The sequence below is a fragment of the Chionomys nivalis genome, chromosome 14 (genome assembly GCF_950005125.1).
Source record: "Chionomys nivalis chromosome 14, mChiNiv1.1, whole genome shotgun sequence".
Taxonomy (NCBI): domain Eukaryota; kingdom Metazoa; phylum Chordata; class Mammalia; order Rodentia; family Cricetidae; genus Chionomys; species Chionomys nivalis.
Genome location: NC_080099.1, coordinates 70,738,096 through 70,761,738, shown reverse-complemented (window position 1 = coordinate 70,761,738; position 23,643 = coordinate 70,738,096). Strand labels below are relative to the sequence as shown.

General features: G+C 40.7%; 1 protein-coding gene across 3 annotated transcripts in view; it reads right to left on the bottom strand.

Moving 5' to 3' along the window:
- Nucleotides 1–21,752: 21,752 nt before the first annotated feature.
- Abhd3 (abhydrolase domain containing 3, phospholipase) overlaps nt 21,753–23,643 on the bottom strand; it is a 50,235-nt gene continuing 48,344 nt past the window's right edge. For all 3 annotated transcript variants that reach the window (XM_057789271.1, XM_057789273.1, XM_057789272.1), the window contains one exon: nt 21,753–22,529. In XM_057789271.1, coding sequence (XP_057645254.1) covers nt 22,351–22,529 — 179 coding nt within the window. In that variant the 3' untranslated portion in view covers nt 21,753–22,350. The remainder of the gene's footprint in view (nt 22,530–23,643) is intronic.

Here is a 23,643-nt window from a genome sequence, read left to right as displayed (position 1 = left end):
CCATCGCCCGGCTTCTTTTATCATTTTATATACCAATTCCAGTTTCTTCCTTCCTTCTGCTATCCCCACCTTCCAACCACCCCCTCCCCTGTCCACTTCTCAGAGAAGGTAAGGCTTCCCATGGGAAGTCAACAAAGTCTGGCCCATCACTCAAAGCTCTTTTATAAGTGTATTAACCCTGCTTGTGGAATGGGTAAGTTCCATAATATGAGCACACAGAAATTTACACTACTGCCCAAGGGCCAGTTGCATTTCCTCTAATCCGGTTGCTGTTTGTCACCCAAACCAGTTCAGGTTCTAACCACAGAGGCCACTCTTTTATTCTTACACACCACCAAGCCTTTGCTTTATTTGCCAATGTGTCAAAGGGCACATGTGCTTATTGTAGGCAGAAGTGATGAAATGCCCTAGGGGTGTGGCTGGTAGCTGTTTGGTTAATACTGAGGAGTCCAGAATATCATAGTCTAGAATATTACATTGCTTTAAATTGAAGTCTTCCCTTTTGAGACAGAATACTTGTAGCCTAGGTACTATGCACCAGGCTGGTCTTGAATGCATGGCAATTATTCCACCTCTGGTTCCTGATTATGGAGATTACAGCTGTGAGTCACTAGCTTTCTTAGAAAAAAAAATCTATTTTATTCTACTTAAAAAAATTGTGCTAGGTATGGTGGCGCATGCCTTTAATCCTAGCATTTGGGAGGCAGAGGCAGGCAGATCTCTGAGAGTTTGAGGTCAGCCGGTCTACATAGTAAATTCCAGGACAGCCAGGGCTATGTAGAGACACCGTTTCAAAAAACAAAAATAAAGAAATAATAGAATTTGTTTATTATGGTATGTATTGTATGAAGTAAGGGCAGGGCATGCATGTCACTTATGGGTACGTGATTGGTTCCAGGAACTGAACTCAGGTCACCACACTTGCCTGACTAGTGCCTTTACCCACTGAGCCACCTCACTGGCCTCAGCACAGAAGTCTAATGGGAGGTGGTGTTTAGCTATATTCTTTTTGAAAGTGGAATTACATCCATTTTCATTTTTTCTTTATTGTTTTTGTAAGTGCTGCAGCCAGCACAGCCTGGATAGCCGAGACAGAGGCTTCTTTTTAGGTGGAAGAACAGCAACCTTTATTTTGTCCAGCAACCTTTTATATCTCTACTCCTTCTGTGGAGACCCACTGGCCAGAAAGAACACAAACATCCTTGTCAATTACAGACCACAAGGAAGTTCCGCTGTCAGTCAGGGGGAGTGAGGACAGCTGGATCACAGCAACTCCCCGGATTTTATTTTATAATAGCTTGCCTATCATGGGAATAGCCCTCTAATATTCCCTGTCTTAGGTAGCATCCTGCCCCCCAAAGTATTGCCCGTCCGTGGCTACCCAGACACATAGCCCTAAACTAAGTATCCCCAGGACTGACAGTGCCAAGGAGCCAGACCAGCACTGCAACCATCTAACATGCACTAACTAACTGGTAAAATTAACAAAAGCAGTATTCCAAACCTCTCTCATATGACAGTTGAGTTCCATACCAGTAGCAGAAGCATGCAATACAGTGCCATGAGTAACATACATAACATGATTGAGCTGTTGAGAAGTCCAAAGATAGTCCACTTGCTCCTGAACCAGAGCCATTTGTTGGTTTAAGGTCAATATATATCCAATTGGATATGTCCAAAACATTGCTGACTCTTCTTAGCAAGCAGGTTGATAGTCTTAGCCGTCTGCACAGTCTGTGAGAGAGCAAGTCTGGCAGCAGTAGCTGTGTTGGCAAAGTTCTGCTCCAGCTGCCTTCTGGCCCCAGCCGCAATCACTCTGGATCCAAACTGCTGTATGGAGTGGAGAACTCAGGGAAGCAGGCTCGCTGCTCCTGCTCTGGAACCATTGAAGGGGCTCCACTTTAACAATCTTTTAGGGAATTTGGGCATCGTCAACCTGTCTGGCTACTTCCTGATGTGCTGTATTTTTGGGGGTATTTTACATTAACATTTCAGGGGGTCTCGATGATTCAAACCACATAAATTTTTAATGAATCCACAGATTATCATCCTCTGTGGAGATAAAAGCAGAACCTCTTTTCCAAAACATCAAATTCTTACGCCGGTATTTTAGAGTCAAAATACCTTTCTTAGCAGTTCCCAGAATCAAATGTCTTTCTCCAGTCCAGAACACAAAAGACAACACAATCAACACAATAACATATGTCTCTACACATTCTATCTTTTGAGGCCCTCAATTCACCCTCCTGCCTCCTCTTTATTTCCCCCCTACTGGCCAGTCTTCCAGAGGGCATCCCTCAGAGCATCTCTGGGGATGAAGACACACATACTCCTTTTAGTCTGACTTGGTTTGTTCCCAGTCTGGAACATTTAAACCCCCTCCTGTATAAAATCTTTGGCTGTCTTCCTTGTTACTTCCGTGCCTTGTTGCTTTACGAGTTTTAGTTACTTTTTGAGGCTTTTCAATTTACCCTCCCGCCTCTTTATACTTGTTTATCTTTTGGAGGATGTCCCTCAGAGTTATCTCTGGGGATGAAAAATAAAAACACTTTACCTTCCCCAATACACTCCTCGATTTAGCCAGTGGCTGGAGTGACCCCGTTCACGTATCCCCACTCTCCAGATCTCAGTGGGACCTCCACTTGCTGCGGCCAGCACAGCCTGGATAGCCGAGACTGGCGGGGGTGCCAGGATTGAGACTCGGAGGCTTCTTTTCAGGTGGAAGAACAGCAACCTTTATTTTGTCCAGCAACCTTTTATACCTCTACTCCTTCTGTGAAGACCCTCCGGCCAGAAAGAACACAAAGAACTGTAAGCATCGCAGCCCAGGTTGGAAAGGTATCCTGGCAGTCAGGAGCCAAGGAATTCCACAAAATCACTGTAAATTTAGCAGCTTACAGCCTGCTCCAGGAAAAGGTTTCCCCCATGCAAGTGTAACAACACTTGCTCAACAAGGGGAAAGGTCCCCAGGGAAGTGTTACACTGTGTTCCTCTGCTCTGACTCCAGCAAAAGTTGTTACAGCTGGGCTCTGCTCCAAGGAAAGTGTCGCATCACAACAAACCTCACTCGAGATTTATTGGGAAGGAAGAATCCACCAGAGTGTCTTCCTCTAGAGTGAGAGGCAGTAGCAAATGGAACAGTACAGAGCTTACAGTGTTCCTTCAGGGGCGGAGCTCTCCAGGGTGGCACAGGATTGTTGGGGAAAGCTCAGGGATTGGTGGGATTTCATGCTCAGGAACCTCAGGAATTGGTGAGATCCCATGGTCATGTATAGGTGGGATTTTGCAGTCTGATTTGGCCAATCTCAGTGATTGGTGGAATTTGTAGCTCTGGTTCTAGGGGCCAAGTCAAGGGCAGGGTGTTTTTTCCTTGTCTCTTTTCACCTTACTGCTTTGTTTTTGAAACAAGGTCTTATGTACCTCAGGGTGTCTTCAGACTTGCTACATAGCCAAGGATGATCTTGAACTTTTGATTCTCTGGCTTCTACCTGTGCTGGGATTACAGGTGTGGATCTCTGATTCCAGTTGTCTAGCACTGGGTGTGTAACTTTGTGAATGCTAAAGAAGCTCCATGCCCAGCACCTGCTATTTTCATTATGAATCATTCAAACATACATGCAAGAGAATGCTACATTGAGTCCTGTACCTTCAAGTATTAACTTGTAGCTAGTTCCACTTCATATTAGTCACTGTGAGGAATAAAATATGTCAGGATGTATTCTCCCCCTGACCATTGGACAAAGGCAGGAAGAACATAGCCTTGTGGGTTTTGCCTTTATAAACCCATGTCTAATGTGATTCAGTGCTATTCTCTGGGAATCCGGGGTATGGACCTGACCAGTATTTAATAATAAAGGTTGCTTCAAATTTGTCTAAAAAGATATGATAGTGGTCTTATTTTCACCCAGTAGAATTAATATTACCTAACACATTTTCCAATTCCCATATCTACCATGATTATTCTGAAGCAAATCTGAGATATTTTATCTGCATCTTACTGTTGTGGGTCCAAGATTCTGAAACAACCTGAGCAGACACAAGAGTGAATTCTAGTGACTATGTGATAGAGTCAATATTAGGCCATTGTGAAATTTCCTTAGCCAAGGAAATTAGTTCATTACTTTTCAACCCTCAAGCACACATATATAATGTATAACATGTAATTATATTTCACTACAAATATATTCCCAGAGGCTGGAGAGATGGCTCAGTGGTTAGGAGTGTATACTCCTCTTGCAGGAGACTTCAAATCAACTCCTAACATCTATGTCAGCTGGCTGACAACTGTTGAAACTCCTCCTAACTCCAGTTTCTGGCCTCAGAAGACACCATATACACATGTACACATCCATACACATCTACATAAAATAACATAGATCCTAAAAATGAATGAGCACACACATATTCAGAGCTAGGAGTGGTGATGCCTGGTTGCATTCTTAGTCTTTCAGAAGTGAGGGAGAAACATCAAGGTCATGCCATTCACAGATACATAGAAAGCTGGAGGCCAGCCTGGGATGCATGAGACTGTGTTTCAAAAAAAAAATCCAGAACACAAATCAAAAATAACAATATATAAATGTGTGTATATACATATATGTATATATATATATTGCATGCATATATACACACATAAATATGTACTTTGCAGAGAGGTAAATAATTTTAATTATTATACACATACATATATACACAAACACAAACTCTTCCACATTTCTCTGAAAAAAGCATAGTCTGGTCTTTCACAGCAGTATCTTTCTCCGGTACCAACTTTATTTAGGACACTTACATATGTATATACTTTGTGTATATTTTGCAAAGAGGTAAATAATTCTTTTTTGAGACATGGTTTCTCTACATAGTGCTGGCTGTCCTAGAACTTACTATATAGAGCAGGATGGCCTAGAACTCAGAGATCTACTGCCTCTGCCTCCTGAGTCCTGGGATATAGAGATAAATAATTTTAATTATTCTTATTATTGCAGAATCCTTTCCTGTCTCTGTATTTTGGAAAGCACAAAAGTATTTAAAGTATCTCTATGTTTGAGTTTAAAGACAGAGCCAAAAAAAAAGTCTCTAAGGTTTGCTATTGGGACTAGATCAAATGGCAATTGAATAATTCCTAACTTTATAACACAGTTAAGAAAAACAGATGGGCTGGGCGGTGGTGGCACACGCCTTTAATCCCAGCACTAAGGGAAGCAGAGGCAGGAGGATCTCTGTGAGTTCGAGGCCAGCCTGGTCTACAAGAGCTAGTTCCAGGACAGGCACCAAAAACTACAGAGAAACCCTGTCTCGAAAATAAAAAAATAAAATAAAATAAAATAAAATAAAAAAGAAAAAGAAAGAAAAACATATGGCTCACATATTTAATCCCAGCACTTGGGAGGCAGAGACAGGAGGATCTCTGTGAGTTCAAGACCAGCCTGGTCTATAGAGTGCATTCCAGGACAGTCAAAACTATACAGAGAAACCTACCTTGAGAAAACTAAAACGAAAATGAACAAAAAACCAGAGAGCTGTAGTAGGAGACTGCTCATTCATTTCCTGGCTGCCCAGACCCAAAATAATACATAAAAACTTATTAATTACAACACTTCTTGGCCAATAGCTTAGGCTTCTTATTAACTAATTCTTACATCTTAAATTAACCCATTCCTTTTATTTTGTATTTTATCACAAGCCTAGTGGTAAGGTTCTGGTGGGTGGGTGTCTTTCTCCTTTGGTAGCTACATGGCATATCCCTGACTCCACCTTCTTTTATCTTCTATCTCTGCTTGGAACTCCTGCCTTGCTCTATTCTGCCCTGCCGTAGGCCAAAGCAGCTTTATTCATTAACCAATAGTAAGAAAACACATTCACAGCATACAGAGGGGAATCCCATATCATCTCCCCTTTTCTGTCTAAATTAAAAGAAATGCTTTAAGTTTAGCATAGTAAAATTACATGTGGCAAAACAGGTATCAAACAGGAATTACAGTTACAATATTTATATCTATTTTATCCTTTATTATAACTAAAGAAATCTATAACTATTCTTCAATCCCATCAAAGACCCCAGAAGGATATAATATTACCTAAGTAAACAGGAAGCACATTGTAAGCAACTTCCAAAACTCTAGACATCTTGCTGCCTGGACAGTCACCCAAAGGTCTGTAACATTGGGGTTTCCATTTTCAGCCTATGGGTCCATAGTATCTGGCAGACTTTTTCACAAAGCGGAAAATTTCCAAGACTGTTTCACCTATATTGGCAGTTTGTCAGTCACTTCCTTCTGTGCCCTGCAGAATGTCTGGCAGACTGTTTTATGAAGCAGGAACCCTGAAGGGTCATCTCACCTTCTTTAGGCAAATTCAGCAGTCATTTTTCTGTGGGTCCTGCATGTCCAGTTCACACAGTATACCATCAAGCAGTCCAGGCAAGAGCAGTTTCTTACCCAAATGGCTAACCAACTCCATAAGGAGCCTCTTGGATGCCCATTGAAGTAGATTGGTGCTGCCAGGAGCAGATGTGTCTCAATGTCATGAAAAGTCCTAAGTTCTTAAAACAATTAAATCCCATATTCTGTTAGTCTTCAAAAGGTTTAAAGAATACCTATCCATCTGAACTATATATCTCTGTACATCTACTAGAAAGCCTAACTAACATGAATACAAGCTTCACTATTATATAAGACTATTTATTAATCTGTATTTTTATCTATACAGTACATTTTAAATGAGCTATACAAACATAATATCTTAATCTAAAGCAGAAATATACATATAACAAAATTGACTTGAAATTTGTATCAATAAACCAAGATCTATACCAATGCCAAGAATTAATTTCTATAGCATACCCCCTTTAAATGTAAACAAACATTTATAAACAATATTTGGAAATTTGGGTGAAGTTTTCTTCAAACTTCTTCCTGCTTTTTGTTAGGCAAAGTATTTTTTGGGGGTTCACAGAGACCTTTCAGGGGATCTTGGTCCATCAAACTATATTAATCTGGAAGGAATTCATAGGTTTTCATCCTCTGTGGAAACAAAAGCAGAATCTCTTTTCCAAAGCAACATATCCTTAGACCCAAATTTTGAAGTCAAGATACCTTTAAAATATATGTTGGTTTAGCTTAGCAGCCCATACAATGAAATGTCTCTCTGTACTTTGACAGTATTTGTGAGAGTCAGAGATGATGTATCAAAAGTTTTTAGCTACTTACTCTGTAAAAACCTCTGACAAACTATCAAATACTAAATACCCCAAAATATTCAAAGGATGTAAATGGAAACCTATATGTATGAATGATCTAAAAGCAATTAAGCAAGAAGTAGTACCTTATGGCTTATATTCACCACTTGTTAGGGAGATGGTAAAGACATGGGCTTCCAGAAATAAGACAACCCCACGTGATTGGCTACAATTATTCTCAGCGATCAATGAAGATGGACTGCAATTACAATGGAAGTGCTTCTAGCAAGAGGAGGCTAAAATATAAGAACAACAGGGAAAAACAAAAGGATTTGAGGCTTCCCAAGATCAAATTCTTGGTGAGGACTGTTATGCTGATCTACAGAATCAAAGTCTTTATGATGAACACATGTTGTTCCTATGCTATACAGTAGCCTTAAATGCTTGGGACAAGATTTAAGAACTAGGAAAAAGAATTGAATCATATATTAGGGTTAAATAAGGCCAACACGAACCCTTTAGTGACTTTTTACAAAGATAAACTAAGGCTGTACAAATAGAAGTAACAGACCCAAAAGCTAGACAGGTGCTTATTGAATCTCTGGCTTTTGAAAATGCCAGCTTAGAATGCAAAAAGATACTTGGGCCTATAAATGTTAGATCAGCATCAATGGATAAATGTATCCTACATACAATGAATGTTGAGACATTTGACTATAATACAGAAATTGTGTAGAAGAAGCAATTTCCAAAGGTATGAGCAGATATCAAAATGCCAAATGTTTAATTGTGGTAGAATAGGACTTCTGAGAAGGGATTGTAGACAAGGCATTTCTAGAAATAATGTCTCCTCTAGGAATGACAAATATAGGAGGTCTCAATCTCTTGGATTATGTAGAAGATGTGGCAAAGGCTAACATTGACCCATAAATGTAGATCAACAAAAGACAAACAAGGCAAAACAAGTTTCCATTGGGAAACTTCTTGGAGGGCCTCTCGCAGGTCCCTAGGAAAAACGTAGTCCAGTCATTCCCAGTCACTGTTGAGGACATGTCCTCCTAGGAAAATTTAAAAATCCATTGCTTGCTGTAAAAAACCATGCTGTTCTAAATAATGGAATAAACATGGATGATGAATCAAAAATTCCAGTAGGAAATAGGAAACTTATATTTTGCCAGACTTCTATAAATGATCAAAGTCAAAGTTGACAGTGCAAACAAATAACAATATAATTGAAGAATTACTGGACACGGGCATGAATATAACTATAATTACTCCAGAATCTTGGCATCTGAATTGGCCTCTTTAAGAGGCAGATGTTCAATTCCTAGGAATTGGAATCCTATTCCAAGTAAAACAAAGTATGAGATGGGTTGAATGAATAGGACTAGAAGGACAGAGAGGAACACTGAGGCCATGTGTGGCTAATATAGCAGTAAATCTTGGAATTCCTTTGCCTTCCTTATTGCCTAAGGATGTCCTCTTATAGCTTTTGATTTCAAAGATTGTTTCTTCACTATACCTTTACAAGAAAAGGACAGAGAAAAATCTGCCTTCACAATGCCTACTTATAATAATTCTCAGCCTACTAGGAGATATCAATGGACTATCTTCCCACAGGGAATGCTCAATAGCCCCACCCTGTGCCAATATTTTGTAAGTCAGCCATTGGAAATAACATGTAAGCAATTCCTAAGCCTATAATATATGGATGACCATCCCCATTGTCTCAGTGTGTGGGACCAAGGCCAGCTGGACTGGGTCTAAAAAAAAAAGCATAGGATAAAACTGGACTCGCTGAACATAGCAGACAATGAGGGCTGCTGAGAAGTCAAAAACAATGGCACTGGGTTTTGATCCTACTGCACGTACTGGTTTTGTGGGAGCCTAGGCTGTTTAGATGCTCACCTTACTAGACCTGGAAGGAGATGGGAGATCCTTGGACTTCCCACAAGACAGGGAACCCTGACTGCTCTTCAGGCTGCTGAGGGAGGGGGAGTTGATTGGGGGAGGGAAAGGGAAATGGGAGGCGGTGGCGGGGAGGAGGCAGAAATCTATAATAAATAAATAAACAAATAAAAAAATTTTAAAAAACTTACAAATGAAATTCTGTAAGAAGAGAAAATTCATGTCTATGTTACACTGTACTATCCCACTGCACCATAAACAGAATAAAACCTGTTATATAATAGATAATCAATAAATATATTCTAAAGAAAAAAATATATATGGATGACATTTTGCTATCTGATTCAAACATAGATATATCAGAAAGAATGTTTGAAGAAGTAAAAAAAAAGTTTTGCCAAAATGGGGATTACAAGTTTCTCCTAAAAAAAAAATACAAAGAAGAGATTCTATCAATTACTTAGGTTATAAAATAGATTTACAGAAAATTAGAACACAAAAGGCACAAATTAGGAGATACCAATTACAGACTCTTAATGACTTTCAGAGATTGTTAGGAGACATTTCCAATCTATGACCTGCTGTTGGGATAACACCTGATCTAATAATTCATTTAAACAAAAGTGACAAAGACTTAAATAGTTCCATGGAATAAACAGTTGAAGCTGTGAAAGAATTAACTTTGATTGAAGAGAAATTACAGAAGGCACATGTGGATCAGGTCGATCCAAATCTTAACTGCATTCTACTCATATTGCCTTCCAGAATATCCCCTACACAATTTTAATGCAGAAGGAAGATATAATCTTAGAATGGATCATTTTACCACATAAACTGAGTAAAAAACTAAAAAGCTTATGTTGAAAAGGTCTCTGAATTAATTATAAAAGGAAAATTGAGACTTTGTCAATTAGCAGAAATAGACCCAACAGAGATATAGTGCCTTTTACTGCTGATGAAATTTTAAAATTATGGACAATGAACCCCAGCAAAGAGCTTGTGCTAATTTTTAAGGAGAGATTTAATAGCAATTATCCCCAAAGCAATAGAATTGATTAATTAGTGATAGAGAACTACTTGGATCCTTTCCTGCATTGTATGTGACACAGCAATAACTGGAGCCCATAATTCTATACTGATGCAAATAAATCAGGGAATTAAAATATGTACACCACAACATTGGCACCTATTCAGATATTCAATGGGCAATTGCTTTGAGCTCAGAAAAGGCTGATTCAGTAATAACACATTTATTAGAAGTTATGCCCCTCATGGTTACATCTGCACAAATAAAGACAGATAATGGTGTAGTAGGGAGCTGCGGGCCTCTTCCCACAGCCCGGCTCATGGCTGCCTGGCTAGCTTATGCCCCAAAATAATGACACACAAACTGTATTCTTTTAAACACTGCTTGGCCCATTTCTATTCATGTGTGTAACACCCCAAGGAGCGCTTACCGGGAAGATTCTAGCCTACGTCCATCCTGGGTCGGAGCTTCATTGCATCTGCTCTGGAGAGGAGAGCATGGCGTCTGTCTCTCAGAGGAGCTGCCCTGCATCTGAGCTCACTTCCTCTTCCTCCCAGCATTCTATTCTGTTTACTCCACCCACCTAAGGGGTAGCCTATCAAATGGGCCAAGGCAGTTTGTTTATTGACAAATGACCTTCCTGCATCATTTCCCTTTTTTCTGTTTAAACAAAAAAAAAAAAAGGAAGGCTTTAACATTAACATAGCAAAATTACATATAACAAAACAGTTATCAAGTAAAAATTACAATATTTACATCTCTTTTATCTTTATCATAACTAAGGAAAACTATAACTATAACTATCTATCTATTATTCAACTCCATCAAAGACTCCAGAAGAATACAATATTACCTAAGCAAACAAAAAGTAAGCAACTTCTAAACTCTAGAAATGACAGAGACATCTCGCTGCCTGGACAGTCACCCAAAGTTCCTCTGTACCGTTGGGACATCAATCTTCAGCCTTCAGGCCCATAGTATCCAGCAGACTTTTCCATGAAGCAGGAAATTCAAAGGCAGTTCAGTCACTATCTGCTGGGTCCTGCAGAATGTCTCGCAGACTCTTTCATAAATCAGGAACCCCAAAAGATCATCTCACCTTTAGGCAAGTTCAGTAGTCCTCTCTCTGTGGGTTCTCTGAGTCCAGTTTATACAATAGTCCAGGCAAGAGCAGTTTCTTGCCCAAATGGCTATCAAACTCCATAAGGTGCCTCTTCGATGCCCATCTTCTTCTTGAAGTAGATTGCCAGGAGCAGAGTGTCTCATTGTCATGAAAAACCCTAAGTTATTAAAGCACTTAAAATGCCATATTTTATAATCTTTGAAAGATATGAAGAATGTCTATCTAAAATATAAGCATGCACATCTAGAAAATCTAACATGACTACAAACTTGACTATTATTGATAATTATCCATTAACAACCTATATACATTACATTTTTAAGTAAACTACACAATCACAATACCTTAATCAATATCAGAAATACATATACATATAAGAAAATTGACCTTAAATTAATATCAGTAAACCAAGATTCATATCAATGCAAATTATTCATATCTATATTATCTCCCCCTTTAAATGTAAAAGAACATTTATAAACAATATATGGGAACATGGGCGCAGTTTTTTCTCTCCAAACTGCTTCCTGCTGAATGGGGGCGCTGTTAATCAGGTCTTTCATGGTATAACCTGTGTGCTAGATTCCTCTCAGTCGGCAGTTGAGCAAAGTAATTTTTTGAAGGTGTTCACAGCAACCCTTCAGGAGTTCGTGGTCTATCATACCATATTGGGATCGAAGAAGCAATCCAAAGAGTCTCATCCTCTGTGAAAACAAAAGAAGAAACTCTTTTCCAAAGTATCATATCCTTAGATCCAAATTCTGAAGTCAAGGTATTTTGAAAATATCTATCTTGGATTAATTCAGCAGCATTTATAAACAAATATCTTTTAGCATCTGTTGCTCCTTCCTCAGCATTAAAACAATTCAAAGAGAGCATAATAGCATACAGTATCAAGATTCTCTGTGTATTTTCCATCTTGTGCAGCTTTATTTTAACTCTATTTTGTTTACTTTTACTTTTATTTTATATTTTCTGTATATCTTCGTCCTGGAATAACTCTTTAGACCAGACTGTCCTTGAACTCTCAGAGATCCTTCTGTCTCTGCCTTCCAGGAATTGGGATTAAAGGCGTGTGCTACCACACCCAACTACTTCCTTATTTTTGTTTTTTTTTTACTTTTAAGAACTTTATCTTTCAGCCTGCATATATTTTTAAACACACTGTAAATCATTTAGAAATTTTCTTTTGTTTTGTTTTTGAGTCTCTCTTTACTGCATATCTCTCTTTTTTTTATCTGACCACATGAGCCTTCAAATTACTGAGCAATATGGGTAGGATTAAAGCCGTGGCTTTGCCAGCTAAATCCAGGCCATTCCTTAGCTTTCCAGCCTCATGGCGGAGGTACCGGCTGTAGCCATGTTTATCACCACAACTCTGTGGCGTTTCAAGGTCCTTGCCAGCAAACAAGCTGCAATACTATATCCACAGACAACATTCAAGTCCTCTCTCTGTAGTCAGCCCTCCTGCCTCAAACAGTCAGAGTTTGCCCTGGCAGGATGGCCCAGAAAGCCGGCATTTTAAAACAGCACAATTTTTTTCCTGCTATGGCTGAAAACCGAAAAGCATGCCTTCAGCTTTTCACCAACACCGTTTTAAGTATTTCGTGGCAGGACCTCTTAAATGAGCTGCAAGGGCAAGGTTTCACAGCTGAAGCTGAGTCAGGAAGCCTCTCTTAGATGAGAGTGCTTGCTTGCCTCTAGCAAGCAGAGCAGACCCGAGAAACTGTTGCTACCAAGAAAACATGCTTTACTCTATTCTTTCCCAAGCTTTCTCAGGCTTTCTGTGGATATAGTCGTCCACACGTTGGGGGCCATCTGTAGTAGGGAGCTGCGGGCCTCTTCCCACAGCCCGGCTCATGGCTGCCTGGCTAGCTTATGCCCCAAAATAATGACACACAAACTGTATTCTTTTAAACACTGCTTGGCCCATTTCTATTCATGTGTGTAGCACCCCAAGGAGCGCTTACCGGGAAGATTCTAGCCTACGTCCATCCTGGGTCGGAGCTTCATTGCATCTGCTCTGGAGAGGAGAGCATGGCGTCTGTCTCTCAGAGGAGCTGCCCTGCATCTGAGCTCACTTCCTCTTCCTCCCAGCATTCTATTCTGTTTACTCCACCCACCTAAGGGGTAGCCTATCAAATGGGCCAAGGCAGTTTGTTTATTGACAAATGACCTTCCTGCATCATAATGGTCCAGCATATGTCTCTAAGAAAATAAAACAGGGTTTTGCTTATTATAATATAAAGCATATTACAGGTATACCAAACAATCATATAGGTCAGGCAATTATATAAAAACAAATTGAACTATAAGGGATATGTTAAACAAGCAGAAAGGGATGGAAAATACCCCCAAAATAGATTGTATAATGTTTTATTAATGTTAATATTCTTAATGCTAATGAGAAAGAAACAATGGCAGCAGAGAGACATAGGATAATAGAAGAAATGTCTGAATTAAATCAGCTAGTGTATTTCAAGGATGTGTTGACCTCAGAATGGAAACCAGGAGATGTGCTACATTGGGGAAGGGGTTTCACTCTTGTTTCTACAGAAGAAGAAAAGCTATGGATACCATCAAAACTTAATAAAGATTCAATTTAAAAAAGAGAATACTCTTGAGAAAGAGAAATGTCAGCTCATTCACAGAGGTGACAATCATACAGGTGGTAAGAAAACTTCATAAGGGTTGGGGCAGGGTTCTGTTCTTGTCTTTGTAGGAAAATACCTGTCTTCAAAAAACTGAGAAACCTTGGACAACTAGATACCTAAAGAAGAAAAGATAACTATCCAGAAAAAATCACCAAGCAAAAGAAATCTGACTTATGGTGACATATCATCTGTGGGGTAAAATTTCTTTACCTGAAAACACACACACACACACACACACACATTAAACCTTGTTTTGGAGTTAGACAATGACTACCCTTCTCTAAATCCAAGCATGTTGTTAAAAAAAATTCAGAGTTTCTGTCTCCTATCAGGAGTCATATGGTATGGGACAGAAAGAAGACAGAATTTAGAAAAGATTTTTACTTTCTCTATCATACCTTTCATTGGATACATGTCTATATGAATAATGTTTAAGTTTTCCACAATGAACCTTAAATTTTCCTGAAGTAATCTTTGAAGTTTCCAGGAAGAAGATGGGGCCCCACAACAACAATTCCACCTGGTTGATATATCATGATGCTGATAGTGCTACTTTAAGGTCAGTTTTTGGTACCAGCTGCTCAAGATGATTCCAACTTGGTTAGATAAAATGGTGCACCTTCTTACAACATTCTGGGCAGAACTTCAAATGAGAACTTCAGAAAAACTGTACCAACTACTCAGAGACTATTTGTGGTTATACCAGACAGTAATCTTGAAACTCATTTTAGTTTTACAGAATCCCATAAAAAAACATCAGCCCCATGACAGCTGGAAGTAATTCTAGAAGATGACAGCCCTCTACCAACAAAATTTGTCCTCAGGGTTACGGAAATCAATTTGGGTTTGATTATAACTGGTATAGGGTTGTGGGTTGTGGTGGAAATTATGTAGGCTCAAGGATTTCTTTGGAAAAAAAGGGAAAATTGGATGGAATAATAGGTAGATTAGTGTGAGCTTACACTAATAATAATAGTGAGTAATAGAGTGAATACCTGTGAGCTATTATTTATAGACAATTTACACTAATATAGATTCTTGCATATTGATACAAATTCAAATTATCTTTGTTATATTGAATATGCTCCAAGTTTGAGGCCAGCCTAGTCTATAAGAGCTAGTTCCAGGACAGGCTCCAAAGATATAGAGAAACACTGTCTTGAAAAACCAAAAAAAAAAAAATATGTTCCTATTTCTGTTTACAATATTTGTATACCTATGCAAAGTTACTTTGTCATATTGTATGCATGCATGTTTCTACCTCTGCTTAAGACGTTTTGTACATTGATACAATTTTAGGATATATTTATAATATTGCACTAAACATTTCTACCTCTGATCAAGATATATATACATTTTTTACATTTTGAGGTCATTGTCCTCATTGTTGCACAGTTGTTTACAGATTGCCTAGTATTCTAATATGAAATCTTAGTCTTTAAGTTATATAGGTATTAAGAATTATAGGTCAATAGTCACCCATGTTTGTCATACTTATAGTTAGACCAATCAGGTTCTTTATATACATAGAGATGGTACTATGCATAGACAGGTAATCTTCAACCACTTCAAAGAACTGTAGAATATGGCACTTAAATAAGTTGACATGAGACAGGATTGCTCCTGGCAGCACCGATCTATTCCCGAGAGAATGTTGGGGACCAAACACACTCCACTTGGAGTTTGTTTTCTTCTTGGCAAAACTGGTCTTTGGGCAAAGAACTGCCCATGCCTCGACCACTGATAAAATGCACAGTGTCTGGACTGGGCAAGCAGGATACAAGAAAAAATACTGTCAAACTTTGCCAGGACAGAGTAAGAAGGTTTTGAACATTTTCCTGCCTCTGAAAATGGTCTGTCAGCTACTCTAGGCCTTAGCCAAAGTTGGTTGCTCCAACGTTGCAAATGAGACTTTGATGATTGCCCAGGCAGCCAGTTGTCTCTGTCAGCTATTGCACATTTTGGAAGTTGCTTGATTGTAGTTCCTGTTTATTCAAGTAATATTATTTCCCTTCTCAGGTCTTCGATGGGGTTAAAGACTAGACAGTCATAGTTATTTTCCTCTTATTACTTAGCCAAGCCATTTCTTTTTTCTTTTTCTTTTTTTTCTTTTTCTTTTTTTTTTTTTTTTTTTTTAGTTTTTCAAGACAGGGTTTCTCTGTAGCTTTGGAGTCTGTCTTGGAACTAGCTCTTGTAGACCAGGCTGGCCTCAAACTTATAGAGATCCACCTGCCTCTGCCTCCTGAGTGCTGGGATTAAAGGCGTGCACCATGACCACCCAGCTTCCAAGCCATTTCTAATGCTAGACTTAGACTTCTTAGAGTAGGATAACTATTAAAACATTTAGCATATGTTTCTTGCTTGATGTTGTTTATGTTCGTTGTAATTCTAATTTTTATATTTGATATTTGTTCTTATTACATATAGTTTTCTATTAGCTTAGAACTCTTTTATTTAGACAAAAGGGGAAGGTACTGTGGGAACTTTTCAGCCAATAGCTTTTAAGATACTGGCATACTCTGGGTGTGGCCACAGGTACTGTATAAAGAGATATAGAAATGTGTGCAGCCTCTTGGCTGCTGGGTTCTGTTTCTGTTCACCACTTACACAGAGGACTGTTGATCTGTGAGTTGATCCCAAAAGAAAAAACCCTTTATTATACTCCATTCTGAGCTGGTGTGGGACTACTTTATTGTACTAGTCCACAGAGAGCATTTCAAAAAACCAGATTACTAGCAGAAATAAATATATTTTAGAAATCAAAACAACAAAAGAAACTATACACGGTAACTATTCCTGTATTAGCCAATGCAGATATTATAATATAGGGAAATGAGTTTGTGCTTATTTTGTAATTTTCCTTGGTCTTAGAAAAAGTGGGGGCCAAAGTGCTGCCGTTTAGTGAGAACAGGAGCTAAAACAGAACACTTCTTAGGGATTCATTATCACCTGGCAGATTGTCCTCATCTATTTCAAATTAAGTTCTCAATGCTGAGAGCTCTCCTTGTGACAAGTGCTATAATAGGCTCAGAAGAACTGTAAATGTTTATTTTTAATTATCACTTTACTCAGATGTCTGCAGGGGTAGACAGACTGCGTCACTAGATGCTCTGATGTCTGCAGGGGGAGAGACTGTGTCACCAGATGCTCTGATGTCTGCATAGAGACAGACTGTATCACCAGACGCTCTGATGTCTGCAGGGGAGACAGACTGCGTCACCAGATGCTCTGATGTCTGCAGGGGGAGAGACTGCGTCACCAGATGCTCTGATGTCTGCAGGGGGAGAGACTGCGTCACCAGATGCTCTGATGTCTGCAGGGGGAGAGACTGCGTCACCAGATGCTCTGATGTCTGCAGGGGGAGAGACTGCGTCACCAGATGCTCTGATGTCTGCAGGGGGACAGACTGTGTCACCAGATGCTCTGATGTCTGCAGGCGGACAGACTGCGTCACCAGATGCTCTGATGTCTGCAGAGGGACAGACTGTGTCACCAGATGCTCTGATGTCTGCAGGGGAGACAGACTGTGTCACCAGATGCTCTGATGTCTGTAGGGGGAGAGACTGTGTCACCAGATCCTCTGATGTCTGCAGGTGGACAGACTGTGTCACCAGATGCTCTGATGTCTGCAGGGGGACAGACTGTCACCAGACACTCTGATGTCTGCAGGGGAGACAGACTGCATCTACAGACGCTCTGATGTCTGCAGGGGAGACAGACTGCATCTACAGATGCTCTGATGTCTGCAGGGGGAGAGACTGCATCTACAGATGCTCTGATGTCTGCAGGGGAGACAGACTGCATCTACAGATGCTCTGATGTCTGCAGGGGAGACAGACTGCATCTACAGATGCTCTGATGTCTGCAGGGGAGACAGACTGCATCTACAGATGCTCTGATGTCTGCAGGGGAGACAGACTGCATCTACAGACGCTCTCATTCAGAAGCTGAAGAAATCCATCCTCTTCTCAATCTACCCAAGTGAATTTATAATACTAATGTCTAGTTTAGGAGAACTGGGTAGAATTATGGTATGGCATATTCTGGTTTTCTACCTTAATAAGTACTGCTGAAATTGGTCAGGCACCATGTTCTTGGCTTTACATCTTCTGGGAAAAGTTGTATTTATCATTATTATTATTATTACTATTTCATTATGTGTATGTCACACATGTCACAGTGTGCATGTGAATGTCAGAGAATATTTTTGGGGAATTGGTTATCTCCATCCACCCTGTAGGGTCTGGGGGTTGGATTTAGGTTATTAGATTCGATGGCAGATGCCTTAACATGCTGAGTCATTTTGCTGTTCCAATTTTGCATTGTTTATCTCATTCAATACCCACAGGTCTTCTGTCTGTCCTAATAAGATGTTATAGTGAGTGGAAGGAGCTGAAATTGAAATAGTAAAGCCGGGTGGTGGTGGTACAGGCCTTTAATCCCAGCACCTGGGAGGCATAAGCAGGCGGATCTCTGTGAGTTCAAGGCCAGTCATAGTGAGTTCCAGGACAGCCAGCACTGTTTCACAGAGAAACCCTGTCAAAAAGCAAAACAAAACTTCCCTTTCTAGACATTGTCCTTTATGAAAACCACCATTTCTACTTCTACCTAACAAAATTTTTAAAATGCTGGGTGGTGGTGGTACAGGCCTTTATTCCCAGCACTTGGGAGGCAGAAGCAGGCAGATCTCTGTGAGTTTGAGGCCAGTCTGGTCTACAGGAGCTAGTTCCAGGACAGGCTCCAAAGCTACAGAGAAACCCGGTCTCGAAAAGCAAAAAAGGAAAGAAAGAAAGAGAGAGAGAGAGAGAGAGAAAGGAAGAAAGAAAGAAATCGAAATAGTATATCCTGCTTTAGTTTGGGAATGTTTTATATTTGAGATTATAGGTGCATACCCCATAACACTCAGGTGCTGGCTTTGTGTGTGTGTGTGTGGTGTATTGTTTGTTTCTTGGTTGTTTTCGAGACAGACTCTTGGCGTACACTAGGCTGTCCTGGAACTCATCACTATCCTTTTGTTTTAGCCTCCCAGATGCTGGGATTATAGGTATACATCACCAGCCTGGACAAGACACTGTTAGTCTGGTATTGCAGTTAACAGATAGTTGTCTATACTAAGGAGTCTGGCTGCACTCCTTGGCAATACTACAAAGCATTCACATTCATTTGAAATTCTCATTTTTCTTCATGAGTGATTAACTAGCATTTGAATGTCACTGTCTTGGGTTCCTCACAGTCTTCTGTTCCCATCTCTTCTGCCTGCCATGTTTCTGACAGTCCTTTGCATTTATTTTTGTATTTTAAAAATAAACAATGAGTATAATGCGTTTTTAAAAAGTTCTTCCCACCATTTATTTTTGTGATGCATGTGTGTGAGTGCATACTTGCCATGGAGCATGTGGGGATCAGAGGACAGCTTTCAGCAATCTCTTCTTCCCTTCTGTGGGTGGGTTCCAGGGATTGAACTCAGATTGTCAGGCTTGGCGGCAAGCCCCCACCTGCCAAGCCACACACACTAGAGAATTGTCTCCTATTCCCCAGACCAGATTAGCATGCTTACTCATCTGTATCGCCTGTGGGTTTCCCTGTGTAGAGTTCTGTTCCATGGCACACACAGCTTTGTACCCCACTCTTTACTACCATAAAGGCTAAATACCCCAAATCTCAAAATAAAAAAACCTGAACCATTTGGAGACAAGTCTCCCGTAGACCACATGGAAGGAGAGCTGACTCAATTGTACTCTCATCTTAACACATTCATCACGGCACGCGCGCGCGCGTGCGTGCGCGCGCGCGCGCACACACACACACACACACACGCACGCGCGCGCGACACACACACTCTCTCTCCCCAAATATTAAGTAAAATAAAATAAAAATTAAAGTTCCATCAGCTAGGAATGTGACTTTGTAAGCCCCGTCCTTACCCACAGTGGGATTCTGACAGGCTCGACCTTTTGTAGTCTTGTGTATGCAGTCACAGCCACCTTGAGCTGCTGTGTGCAATGACCTGGTGTTGTCTGGAAAACACTACTGTGGGGAGCGTGTGAGGTCCTGAGTGAGTACGTGCCATGTCCAGGACCCTGCTTCACACCTAGAGGGACATGGCACAGCCTTCCTTGGGGTCCTAAGTCTGAAAGGTGACGGCGTGTTCAAACAATGTTCGCCGTAGCTCTCCGCACTCCATGTTTACAGCCTAAAGGCTGCTCCTCTGCAGAGACCACTCCTATCTAGAGGAGCTAAAGCACAAACCCTGTCTCTATCTGTAGGAACCCCCATCTCACTGTCAGCTGTATGATAAAAATGTTGAGCTTCTGGGATACTGCAGCTTCCCCATCAGAGACTGCGGTCTGTCAATCTGTTCTTCATTTCTCCCATGCGCCTCGTCAGGCCGAGCGCCATCACTGTGCGCAGGTGCTGCAGTTTTCCCCACGACCCCTGGCTCTCAGTCGTCCCCACAGGACGGCTCCTATGGCAGTGAATGTCTACGGGGGGGGGGGGGGTGTCGTTCTCTTGGATGCAGACCCTGCTAGGCTGCTCATGTCGCAGTGGAAGACCTGACATTGAGTGAGTTCACTTTCATTTAAAAAAAAAAAAAAAAGAACACATGAGGGCTGGAGAGATACTCAGGGGTTAAGAGGACCCGGGTTAATCCTCAGCACCCTCACGGCAGCTCACAATCCTCTGGAACTCCAGTTCTAGAGGCTGTGACACCCTCACACAGACATGCATGCAGCTCAAACACCAATGCACATAAAAAAGGCTGGACTGGCTACAGAAAGAATTGGAAGGGAAAAGGAGGGGCAGATTTGATCAAAATATATTAACTTATGAAATTATCACACAATAAACAGTTTTGGAGTTGGGTATGGTTACAACTTTGTATCCCAGATATTCAGAAAACTGAAGCTGGAGGGCTGAGAGTTTGGGATCAGCAACAGGCTACATAATGAGACATGTATCAAAAACAAAAAAACAAACTCAAAATCCGAACAGTTTGAGAGCCGGACTTGATGGCACATACCATTAATTTCAGTCTTGGAAAGAAGAGGCCAGTGGATCTCTGTAAGTTGGAGGCTATCCTGGTTTACATAGCGAATCCTAGGTCAGCCAGGACTAAACAAGGCAGTTTTGGTAATGATGGCAGTACTGCAGACAGGACCACAGAGATGGTAAAACTTCTATAAAAGGAATTTGCCAATAACTACCAAATTATTGTTCTTTTTCCCCCGTAGTACTGGGAGATTGAAGTCAGGGCCTTGGACATGGGCAGACACTCTTCAGCTGAGCTAACTAACCCGATGCTTAAATTATTTTTTATTTTTAAACTTAATTTTAAAAATTATTACACATAGTGTGTGTGGGGGGGGCGAGCTTGTGATACCTTTCAACCCAATTAAATATCCTGTAGCCCAAAGTATCCCCTCTCCACTCTTGGCCCTTGAACAACCCCCACAGTGCTGCAATTACAGGCTACACGCTCAGCGGCGTGCTCAATTTTATGTAGTTCTGGGGATTAAACCGAGGCTATTTGCATGCTAGGCAAGTGCCCCAGCCTGAAGTGTTCTTCAGTGGCATATGACGTCAGCCTATATCCTGAAAACAGTGAAGTAAGAAGTTTCCTTGGTAATACATTCATGAAATTACCAATAGCATACTTTTCAGATATTTCACTCTGGGCCTTTTTTCTTTCTTTGAGACTCTGCAGCCCTGGCTGACTGGAGCTCACTACAATCCAGGCTGGCCTCAAACTCACTGTAATCCCCCTGACTGTGGCTCCTGAGTGCTGAGATTAAACCTGTGTGCTGCCACACCCAACAGGACTCTACTTCTACAGATAAAAATTCACAAAGAAACAACTTAAAATGATAGAATTTATTTTAATATAATGATATATGTATGCACATGTACTATTTTAAAAATAAGCATGTAAATGATAATTATAAAACACAGGTCAGCCCTAATTGAATATTATCAGGATAAAAGAGCAGGTACAGGAGGCAGTCTAACGGCTGCATCGCCCTCTCAGGTCAGAACACACGCGGTGCAGCGCTGTGTCCCTGGTCAGTGCTGAGCTTTCAGGAACGCCCGCTTAGAGCTTACATTCAAATCATCACAATCTCTTAACAGTCATTAAGTCATTGGACTGGGTAGTCTAACAATACCAGTCTAAACTAAAACCCTGAGGATTAAAATCTTTTACACAATAGTTTTGGTTAAGTGCAATTCATGTTTATAAGGACTACTTAATTTAAGGTCGTACTTGGTAAGGCAGAGTAAAAATAAGATCTACAGCAGGAACAATCTACACTAGCTTTAGTTCTTGCTACAAAGTTGTTGTTTCCCACAGCACTGGACCTCCTCACCATCTGCTGGCTTGCCAGCTTTACACTCAGGAGCTGACATTGTGCACTGAGCTGAGGTGATCCAACAATGGTGGCTCAGACTTAATGTACCCAAGGAACTACATGTTGTTGAGTTCATGTCCATGCTCGACCATGGCTTGCACAAATTGCTTGAAGACTCGATCCATGTAAGTGCATTGCCTCGGCCAGATTCCCTCCAGAAAACCAATATGGCCTCCATAAGAAGTAAGGACCAAAGCGACATTAGGGTTTTGCTTAGCAGTTTCTATTGGGATAGCTTGAGGAATCAAAGCAGTTAAGATGGGGTGTTGGTGGTAAAGAGGTGGGAGCAGGAAGGATGGGGAGAGAGGGGGGAGAGAGAGCATTAACATTTTTTGTTAGGTAAAGCACACTTTATCATTTCTAATCAGTAAAAACACTCTAATCATTAAACAAATATTTGTGACGAGTGTGGCTAAATGGAATAAGTTTGACTAATTTATACAATCATCTATATTCTTATAACAATACCTATTTCTACTAGATCCTTATTTCTAAAGGAATAATCCAAGATTTTACATAACCTAACGTGCAGGCTGTTTATTGGCTGTGAGACAGCACAGCTACCAAGGCGCTTGTCCCCTGCCTGATATCGTGGGTTTGGTCTCTGGGACCCACATGGCACAGTGATGGGACTGACTGAGGCTTCCTAATGCTCTGGCACCCGTGAGAGCGCGTGGATGCTCGTGCACGGACACATCTAGAACGACCAGATAAGCTAACCTTTGTGAGAGCTGTAAATCCATTCGGTGTCATTTTGATCATATGTGAATTTAGATTTCTAAACATGAGTGATAACTGTACAAAGGACTTGCAATCACAGATGTGGGATTATATCTATCTATCTATCTATCTATCTATCTATCTATCTATCTATCTATCTCCTGTCTTTCTGATTCTCTGTTTCTCAAACAGCAAAGAGAAACTATTAGAAAACAACTCTGCAGTGACAAACAAACAACTCCCCAGGAACACCAGTGTTTGTGCACCCTCTATAACTTTAAACAGAGACTTCAAGGTCATGAATTAAAGTTGTTTCCTTTTTCTCCTAGATGTTAGTGTTCAGACAGTGGAAAAATAAAATATGTGTATGCGTCCACAAGTGCAGGGCACATGCCCCAAAGGCCAACTGGGGACCTCGTGAATGCTCAATCTAAGTTCTCCCACCGGGCTCCGCCTCAGCACTCTGAGAGAATCTAACCCTGACTACAGACAGCGCAGCCTTGTGAAGGGTGTTGGCTGCCTGTTCCCGCAGGCTGCAGACAATTGTCCACTATGTGGTAAGACTGTTTTAAGGGCCTGGGAAAAAACAGGAAACAATGAGTTGGAACTTCACCCTTGTGGGTCAGGTT